This window comes from Eriocheir sinensis, chromosome 10, assembly GCF_024679095.1.
Source record: "Eriocheir sinensis breed Jianghai 21 chromosome 10, ASM2467909v1, whole genome shotgun sequence".
Lineage (NCBI taxonomy): Eukaryota > Metazoa > Arthropoda > Malacostraca > Decapoda > Varunidae > Eriocheir > Eriocheir sinensis.
The window spans coordinates 4,950,461-4,961,116 of record NC_066518.1 but is presented as its reverse complement, the minus strand read 5'-3'; the positions used below and the strand labels follow the sequence as shown (position 1 = coordinate 4,961,116).

General features: G+C 44.6%; 1 protein-coding gene across 9 annotated transcripts in view; it reads right to left on the bottom strand.

The window, feature by feature from the left end:
• Positions 1-235: 235 nt before the first annotated feature.
• The window catches only part of LOC126996482 (mucin-20-like), a 48,298-nt gene continuing 37,877 nt past the window's right edge, over positions 236-10,656 (bottom strand). For 5 of the 9 annotated variants that reach the window (XM_050856974.1, XM_050856976.1, XM_050856978.1 and 2 more), the window contains exon 3: positions 239-1,036. In XM_050856974.1, the coding sequence (XP_050712931.1) occupies positions 542-1,036 (495 nt within the window). In that variant the 3' untranslated portion in view covers positions 239-541. Of the gene's footprint in view, positions 1,148-1,260; positions 1,531-10,656 lie in introns of those variants that run through there. The other 4 variants (XM_050856983.1, XR_007751214.1, XM_050856975.1 and 1 more) reach the window with 4 other exon arrangements.

The following is a 10,656-nucleotide window of genomic DNA, read 5'->3' as shown; positions in this document are numbered from 1 at the left end:
AGAGTACCTACGCGACACTCTGGGAAATAACTAATGTATGAAGAACCCAAGGCATGTTATCCACGCATTATGCATGAAATAAAAGTTAAGCAAGGTTATTTTTTCTTACTTATCAAGATTTATTTGGGAATAGTTGCCATTCAAAAGAATTAAGAATATTTGATCTATTCCTTTATAGTTTAGCAACAGCCCTGTCACCCGCCATCCGACGCGTGAACTGCACTACTTAGCCGACTAGGCAAGATTATAGCAGAAAGAATTGGCTGGGGGCCAGTCGGTCTTCATGGACATAGCACCTCCTTTTATTACCGAACACCGATTTCCTCAATATTCGGATAATTTTTTTGTATCACATCGAAACAACGATGGGAAACTCTGCAACTCGACAGAAATTTAACGTGTGGGTAACCCTGGAGCGAGGCTCCTCCCTGGTGGACTCCATCAAGCTCTCGTGCAAGGACTCCACCTGCTGCCTGAAGAGGAGGCGTACGGTCGCCTCCGTCAAGCTCCCCGTGGAAGGCTGGTCTTGCGTCGCTGGGATTCAAGGCTGCCACGCCGAGGGTGAGCTGCGTGTGCCCTCGGCGAAGCTGTGCAAGAAAGACGGCAACGCGGCCGTCAGGGTGCAATTCGCCTCGCTTAGGAAGCCAGTCTTCACCTCTTCCATCCCGCTGGCCTGGCTGCTGGACAACATCAGCGGCCTACACTTCTCGCTCTTCTGTGACGACGGGCCCGCCTTCACCAGCCTCCGGTGCAACGGGAGGCGGTGTGGCGAGCCCGTCCGGGCGGTGAGCCCTGCACCGCGTGCGGCCACTGACGGGGTGGCCAGGACCGATGAGGCTGATGCATGGGCAGCCTTTGAAGTAACGACCCGTGATGACTGGTCCGTGGAGGCTGATGATTCATGGGCAGCCCCAGACTTGGTGACCTCTGTTGCTATGGTCGAGGCTGATGATTCATGGGCAGCCTTTGAAGCAATGACCCGTGATGACTGGTCCGTGGAGGCTGATGATTCATGGGCAGCCCCAGACTTGGTGACCTCTGTTGCTATGGTCGAGGCTGATGATTCATGGGCAGCCTTTGAAGCAATGACCCGTGATGACTGGTCCGTGGAGGCTGATGATACATGGGCACCCGCCGAATTGGTGACCTCTGTGCTATCACCGTTGAGGCTGATGATTCATGGGCAGCCTTTGAAGCAATGACCCGTGATGACTGGTCCGTGGAGGCTGATGATTCATGGGCAGCCCCAGACTTGGTGACCTCTGTTGCTATGGTCGAGGCTGATGATTCATGGGCAGCCTTTGAAGCAATGACCCGTGATGACTGGTCCGTGGAGGCTGATGATCCATGGGCACCCGCCGAATTGGTGACCGCCATCACCGATGAGGCTGATGATTCATGGGCAGCCTTTGAAGCAATGACCCGTGATGACTGGTCCGTGGAGGCTGATGATTCATGGGCAGCCGCCGAATTGGTGACCGCCATCACCGATGAGGCTGATGATTCATTGGCACTCCTTGAAGTGACGACCCGTGATGACTGGTCCGTGGAGGCTGATGATCTATGGGCACCGCGAATTGGTGACCGCCATCACTGATGAGGGTGATGTTCCATTGGCACTTTGAAGTGACGACCCGTGATGACTCGTCTGATGAGGGTGATGATCCATGGCCAGCCTTTGAAGCAATGACCCGTGATGACTCGTCTGATGAGGGTGATGTTCCATTGGCACTCCTTGAAGTGACGACCCGTGATGACTCGTCTGATGAGGGTGATGATCCATGGCCAGCCTTTGAAGCAATGACCCGTGATGACTCGCCTGATGAGGGTGATGTTCCATTGGCACTCCTTGAAGTGACGACCCGTGATGACTCGTCTGATGAGGGTGATGATCCATGGCCAGCCTTTGAAGCAATGATCCGTGATGACTCGTCTGATAAGGGTGATGTTCCATTGGCACTCCTTGAAGTGACGACCCGTGATGACTCGTCTGATGAGGGTGATGATCCATGGCCAGCCTTTGAAGCAATGATCCGTGATGACTCGTCTGATGAGGGTGATGATCCATGGCATCCGCCGATAACCAGTGATGACTGGTCTGATGAGGATGAGGATCCATGGATGCCCTCGAATTGATAACCAGTAATGACTGGTCTGATGAGGATGATGATCCATGGATGCCCTCGAATTGATAACCAGTAATGACTGGTCTGATGAGGATGATGATCCATGGGATGCCTCGAATTGATAACCAGTAATGACTGGTCTGATGAGGATGATGATCCATGGATGCCTCGAATTGATAACCAGTAATGACTGGTCTGATGAGGCTGATGATCCATGGATGCCCTCGAATTGATAACCAGTAATGACTGGTCTGATGAGGATGATGATCCATGGGATGCCCTCGAATTGATAACCAGTAATGACTCGTCTGATGAGGGTGATGATCCATGGATGCCCTCGAATTGATAACCAGTAATAACTGGTCTGATGAGGCTGAGGATCCATGGGATGCCCTCGAATTGATAACCAGTAATGACTGGTCTGATGAGGATGATGATCCATGGGATGCCCTCGAATTGATAACCAGTAATGACTGGTCTGATGAGGATGAGGATCCATGGGATGCCCTCGAATTGATAACCAGTGATGACTGGTCTGATGAGGATGAGGATCCATGGGCATTCCTCGAATTGATGGCCAGTGATGACTGGTCTGATGAGGATGATCCATGGGATGCCCTCGAATTGATAACCAGTGATGACTGGTCTGATGAGGATGATGCCTTCCTGGACGTCACGGCCATCTGTGCTGTCGTTGTGTACATTGTCTTGCTTCACTAAGCAGCCTGGTAACACACTCACCAGTGACCCCCGGCGCAGGCGCGAGCCACATCCTGAGCCACACTCCCGGGGAGCGAGACTTCCTTTAGTGACCGTCGCTCTTATTACACCTTCAGGGGAGGAGCTCCAGCTGTATTTCTTATCTTATCAATGAAAACCTTTACAATAAAACTATTATCCTATTAATGAATTTACCTTACCTATTAATAATAGTGTGCCTATCACAGTGAAATTCACCACATGCACGACTGCCAAGTCTCTTCCATTCGTCTACCATTCTATTAGCAAACCAATTCCTGCCTGCATGTTTAACAAATCTATATTGATCTAACGACCCATGGCTAAGAGTGCATTATATTTTCTTACTTATCAAGATTTATTTGCGAATAGTTGCCATTCAAAAGAATTAAGAATATTTTATCTATTCCTTTATAGTTAAGCAAATGGGCACATGTTTGACCGAGTTGAAAAACTTACTAAATTTTATGCTCTATTTTGGAATATACTGTTTTAGAGGAATGCATGTAGTTTTACGAAGCTTTTTCCCGCTTACAAGACCCACGAACATTCACATTTAATGTGTGTGTGTATCTCAACGTGTCCTACGAGACATCTGTGGATATTGAACTTGTATTTTGTTTGTCGCCATGAGGCGTAATAAATTTATCAAATCAAATCAATCTCTCTCTCTCTCTCTCTCTCTCTCTCTCTCTCTCTCTCGTTATTTGTATATTTTTCTTTGCTTTTTATTTTATTTTCTTTATTTCACTACTTTCGTTTTTGCCTTTCTTTTTTTCTTTTTATACTCTCTCTCTCTCTCTCTCTCTCTCTCTCTCTCTCTCTCTCTCTCTCTCTCTCTCTCTCTCGTAACGCAACTAATGAGTCATGAATATTGTCCGTTACTGCTCTCCCTTCACTCATCCTGTAATGCATAACTAACGACGCACTCTCCCTCTTTTTCCTCTTCCTCCCTAATCCTCTTTGACATCTTCGTACACAACACATTAAGTGGGATGATTGCGTTACTATGATAGCAAATAAAAAAGGGGTGGGGGTAGGAGGAGGAGCAGGAGGAGGAGGAGGAGGAGGAGGAGGAGGAGGAGGAAGAGGGGGGCAAAAACAATAACTAGGTCGATTACAAAAAGATAAGAAAAAAAGAAAAATAAGAAAATTAATATAGCAACATGAACATCTCTCTCTCTCTCTCTCTCTCTCTCTCTCTCTCTCTCTCTCTCTCTCTCTCTCTCTCTCTCTCTCTCTCTCTCTCTCTCTCTCTCTCTCTCTCTCTCTCTCTCTCTCTCTCTCTCTCTCTCTCTCTCTCTCTCTCTCTCTCTCTCTCTCTCTCTCTCTCTCTCTCTCTCTCTCTCTCTCTCTCTCTCTCTCTCTCTCTCTCTCTCACTTTCACTCTCTCTCTTTCACTCTCTCTCTCTCTCTCTGTCTCAACGTAAATCAACACTCAGGTATTAAAGACAAAAAATTCCCAAACACAAAAATAAATACAAAATAAAAACATATATCCCAGTCATTTGCTTTTTTTGTTAATTTTTCTTCCTTCGTTTTCTCGTTTTCTCTCTTTATAGACTTTTTCCTTCTTCCTATTACGCTGAATATCCAAACCATGATGAAAAAGGGGAAAGAAAAAGGTGTCAAGACGTATATATTCTTGTCCTTCTCAGTAATGGAGCAGCGGTTATTAATGGCGCGTCCGGCAATATCATCTCTGCAGTGAATAATAACGACACACACTCTACCTCCTTCTCCTAATTCTCACCATTTCCCTTTGGCATTTGTTGGCATTTGCATACATAACATATCATCAGGGAGGACGATTCCGTTACTATATACAAAAACGGTGGGACAGGTGGAAGAAGGAGAAGGAGGAGGAGGAGGAGGAGGAGGAGGAGGAGGAGGAGGATAAAAACAGAAACGAGGACGATAACAAAAAGATAAGAGAAAGAAATATAAAAAAACAGCAATGGGAACATGAACCTCCTGCTCCCATTTCCCCACTACCACACACACACACACACACACACACGAACACCCCCTCCCCACACAGACACATAACCCCTCCCTCCCCCCCATCCACCCCAAACAACCCCCCACCCTCAAATACACACACGCACACACACACACTCACCTATGTACGTGGTGGGCAGCCAGACGAACTCGGTGATGTAAGGCGCAATGTTGTGCCACTCGTCGTCGGAGAGGTTGGCGGGGGGTGTCAGACCAGGGTCCCGCCAGAACAGCCTCAGAAACCACTCGATTGTCACCTCCTGCCACGGGGACACAGGGCGCTGGTTAGGCGTGGGGGAGGGAGGAGGGGTTCGGGATGAGGGAAGGAAGGAGAGGGAAGGTCAGAAGGTGGAGATGGAGGAGGAGGAGGAGGAGAAGTGGAAATATGAGATGAAAATATAAAAGAGAAATATATTTGAGAGGTGCAGAACGAGGAAAGAAAGGAGAGGAAAGATCTGAAGGTGGAGGTTGAGGATGGGGAATATGAGACGGAGAGATGAAACAGAGAGAAGGAGATGCGTGGATAGGTAAGAGGTTCAGGAACTAAGAAAGAAATGAGAGGGAAGAGGAGGAATGAGGATGTGGAAGTGGAGGAGGAGGGGAAAGATGAGATAAGGGGATAAAACACAGAGAGAGAGATGTGGGAATGGCTGAAATGTGTAGAAAGGAGAAAGGAAGGAGAGAAGTGGAGGAGGAAAAAAAGAAGGGAAGATATGGAGGAGAAGGAGAGGAAAATATGAGATGAAGAGAAAACACGAAGAGAAAAAGATGTGGGGAAAGGGATGAGAGGTGTAGGCAAAACGAAGGAAGGAAGAAGAAGAAGAAGAAAAGAAGAAAAAAAAGGAAAAAGAAGAAGAAGAAAACAAGAAAAGAAGAAAAAAAGAAAAAAGAAAAAAAGAAAAAAGAAGAAAAAGAAGAAAAAGAAAAAGAAGAAGAAGGAGAAGACAAGAGGGGAATACGCGATAAACAGATAACACAAAGAGAAAGAGATATGAGAGGGTGGATGAGAGATGCAGAAAGAAGGAGGAAAGGAGAAGGAAGATAAGAAGTAGAAGTAGGAGGAGGAGGAGGAACTGGAGGAGGAGGAGGAGGAGGAAGGGGAAATATGAGACGAAACGATAAAACACAATTAGAATGAAAGATAACACTCGGAATCCAAAATCACAAGCGTATACTGAAGTCAGGGTACGCTAGCTGTATAAGACCGTCACACACACACACACACACACACACACACACACACACACACAAACGCACACACGCTTTGAACCATTCGAAGCTTCGTTATCAGCTTTGTCATGTCCTAATCACCTTGTATATGTTCGCAGTATTTTTTTACGGTACAGGAGACGGTTAAGGGCAAAAGAAGAAGAAATAACAAAGCTCGCTACTACTCAGCATCGTCTACACTATTCTTTGCAAACTTAAGACAGGAGGGAAGAGAAAAAAATTATTATAGTGTTGACAAGCTAATGAAACACTTCCGAACCACCGAGTGAATCTGTGAAGCGCCTGGATGAGAGAGAGAGAGAGAGAGAGAGAGAGAGAGAGAGAGAGAGAGAGAGAGAGAGAGAGAGAGAGAGAGAGATTTAAGAAGAACAAGAAAAGGACACGAGAAAAGAAAACAGAAAGAAAGAAAATGAAAAACAAAGAAATATATAAAAAAAACAAGAAAAGAAAAAGAGAGAGAGAGAGAGAGAGAGAGAGAGAGAGAGAGAGAGAGAGAGAGAGAGAGAGAGAGAGTATTCCCTCCTCACCACCACCACCGCCGGATCAGCCTGCATAATTAGTCCGCTGCATGACTTAATCCTCTTCCAAACGATTCCACTCCCTCATGTTTTCTGCCTCGAGTGTTCCGTTTTAATACAGGCAATCCAGAAACACCACAATTTTATCACATCCTCTGCTGAACGGCCTCTCATTGGGTCTTTCTATCGACTACATTATCTTTCCCAAACTTTCCTAACCTTCCTGGGCTGAGTGGAAAAATTTGGGCGGCTTTTCCGATACCCGACGCCCCTGTCCACTCAGCAGTGAAATAGTACCAGGTATTAATCGGCGGTTGTGTCTCCTGAGATCTGTTACCTTCTCCTATAATTCCTTCCCCTTCTGTCTCTCTCCGGCACATGACCACAGATGTTGCGCCGACTAAACGAAACTTTCCAACTTTCCTGACCTAACCTCCTCTAACCTAACCTCACCTCACCTTACCTTACCTAACCTAACCTAATTTTACCTTACCTTATTGAAACGCCGTCTGTCATGTGCTGAGGAGAGTAGCATTTGTGACCTTTGTTTTTCTGTTGTCTGTCCTTGAATCGCTTTAGAAAATGTAATGTAAAAAGATACGATGAGAAACGGAAGGGAGGTGACAGATACGTATAGTGGAGCCCCTCTACTGTATGTTTGTGAGAGTAGCGTTAGTGATCTTTTATTTATGTTTCCTGCCCTTGAGCTGCCTTTTCTAATGTAACAAAGGTAAGGAGATGACAGATGAAAAAAATAAGATGTAAAAACGAAGGAAAGAACAAGTGTTAACAGCACAAAAACTGTGTTAGATCGGCGTCGCATGACCCTCCAACACACCCCCAACAATTTATATTATGCAACCAGGGGTCATAATGGAAAATGCTGAAAAGTAAAGATGGCGCCTCTATAAACACTTGCCTGCGCCACAACGGGCTGGGGCCAACCATCAGGCCCTACTATGAAGGCCTACCGGCGCCACAGGCCAAGACGTATAAAAAAAAAAGCTGACATTGTTTATAATGCCATGCTGTAGGGTTCATCAGGGCTAACACATGTAATTATACAATGTCATGTCTACAGTGCATGGCTAAGCCAGGAAAACAACTTGAAGAAAACAACAACAACAACAAGATGGACAATCTGTTGATCGGCGTCTGCGACGCCGATAAAAAATAAGTAAGGGCTGAAAGAGTAACGTTTGGGACCTTTTTTCTTCCGTTGTCTGCTCTTGAACTGCCTCCTTAAAAAATAGGTAACGAGATGACAGAAAATTATAAGATATAAAAACGAAAGAACGGAAGAAGGAAAAAAAAAATAGTAAGAGATGAAAGAGTAACGTTTGCAACCTTTGTCTTCTGTGGTTTATCCTTGAGCTGCCTCCTCGACTACGAAAAAAAGAAAAGCTAAGTGACAGATACCCAGCCAGCCTGCAGCATCTACTTTCCCTCACAATTTCACTGCCTTTCAACTGTCTCGAGTGCTATTAAAAAAAAACTAGGTACAAATATAACCCATACACAGCCAGCCAGCCTGCAACATATACTTTCCCTCACAAGATCTCTACACGTGGCGTAATCAACAGCCTCCCTCTTCACCTGGACGGAGCACCTGAGACAGCGAGTGAACAGGTAACAAAAGGTTTCCTCTGTAGGCGCTCCGTCCCGCTCTTGCCCTCAATAGACCCACTCCTCGTTAGCCTTACACACGAGTACAGTAATTTGTCTCTCCACCGGCGTCACGTATACAGGGATGAGGTCGAGGGTTCAGCAGAGGCGGAGACGGCAGATAACAAGGTGGTGAAGGGGGCGGGAGGGGGGGGAAGGGGTATGACGCAATAAGCAGGGAGGAAGGGCTCATTTGGAAGGGCTTAACATTATTAGTATTAGTATTGGTATTAAGATTATTAATTGGTGTTATTGGTATTTTTATTATCATTGTAGTTTTCCTTTTTATACCTTGCTATTATTTTCTTTTCTTCCGCCTTGTTGATTCTTATTTGTTTTTGTTTTTTTTTCTTTTTTATTATCATTCTTTGCCTCCTTATCTCTTTTTCTTTTTCTTTTCTTTTGTTCTGTTATTTCTGAGTTGTTTTTCTTTTTTATGTTTTGTTTTCTTTCAGTCCAGATCGTTTTTGTATTCTTTCTTTTTTCCCGTTCTTTCTTTTTATCTTCTTTTTTCTCTGTCTGTGTTGTTGTTGTTGTTGTTGTTGTTTTCTTTTTCTTTGTTTTCTTCAGCCCACTACTTTTTGTCTTTTATTCCTCCGCTCTTTCATCTTTATATCCTATTTTTTTGTGTCAACACACACACACACACACACACACACACACACACACACACACACACACACACACACACACACACACACACACACACACACACACACACACACACACACACACACACACACACACACAACCCCAACCCCACCGCATCCACACACTCATAAAGAAACACACAAACAATTTTCAGATACCAAGAATAAAAAATACAAATGAAGCCAACACATGCAAAGCCCTTGAACATTCTCCTCGTACACGGATCCCAGTGCCTTCACGCGCCTTTATAATTCATGAAAGTGAGGTGGATAAAAAAAAAAAATAATGTCCGGTTTGTTCTCGTATGCAAAACGACGGAGGAATTTCACCTATTTAAGCTTAACTGCAGGAACACACACACACACACACACACACACACACACACACACACACACACACACACACACACACACACACACACACACACACACTTTACCTGTCGTTATCTAGGTAATTCTTTAACTCCTGTTTGAGTCTCTTCTTTGGCAGTCTCTCTCTCTCTCTCTCTCTCTCTCTCTCTCTAGTAGAAATTAGCCTCAAGCAAAGAGCAGGACGAAGCACAGACGGATCTCAAGGTGAAAGAAAACACAGTAAAAGAGAGGAGAGGAGAGGAGAGGAGAGGAGAGAAGAGAGGGTGTGAGGGTCAGAGGAAGAAACCAGAGGAGTGCATATACTAAGAGGAGAGCGACTGCCAGAATCTTTTATGTTCCCGCAAATGGAAACGCGTCAAAATATCAGAATTGTAACGCGACTGAAAAGGAAGCAAATGAACAAAAGCTGACCACAAAACAAAAGCCATAAACCAAACACAGAAAAATATCAATAAATAAACACTGAACATAAATTTCCAAATATCAGGAAAAAAACATTTAGCAAAACCATTTTGTTTAATGCAGAAAAAAGAAAAATGACTAATCAGGGAAGGCAGACAAGATAAAATCATTAAGGGCAACCCTTTTTACGGCACGCGTTCCTTTACTCACCAGTTACGGTCATATTGTACATTACACCTTCTTAAATACATTGGAATACAGTACAAGAAAACTACTACTACTACTACTACTACTACTACTACTGCTACTATCTTTATTTATTTGTTTTTTTACATCTTGGCCTATGGTGCCGGTAGGCTTTCTTTGGGGGCCTGGTGGTCGGCTCGAGCCCATCGTGGCGCAGGCAAGTGTTTATAGTGACGCCATCTATTCTTGGCTCATGCTGCCTCCCGAGCTCATTCTTGATTTCCCTTTGACCGTTCCTCCAGACTCTTAGACCATAACCACGGAAAAACTCAGCACAACGCCCATACTCCAAGTTCCAACTACGTGTTTCCAGACCTTATTCCTATGATATCAACTTTCCACGAACCACTTTACTGGATGATGAACACCTCTAAAAATTATCCATATATCTCATATTTACTGTAATAATGATCCAACAATCTGATGTCCACTGTTAGTAATAATATGACGCAGATGTGCAAAGCAAAAGAAGTAATTGGGTGTAAAGTACCATACGTGGAATTCAAAGAAGGTGAAAACTATAAAACCTGCCGTTGAGTAGTAAATGAGAACTTTGTATTTAGCGATGAAAGACTGAGTACAACATGGAGAGGCATAGGCTAATACGAGCTGTAATACTACTACTATATACGATGATGATGATAATAGTAATAATAATAACAATAATAGAGCAAGTAGGTGTTGGATGTCCTCTGGTCTCATTAGTAA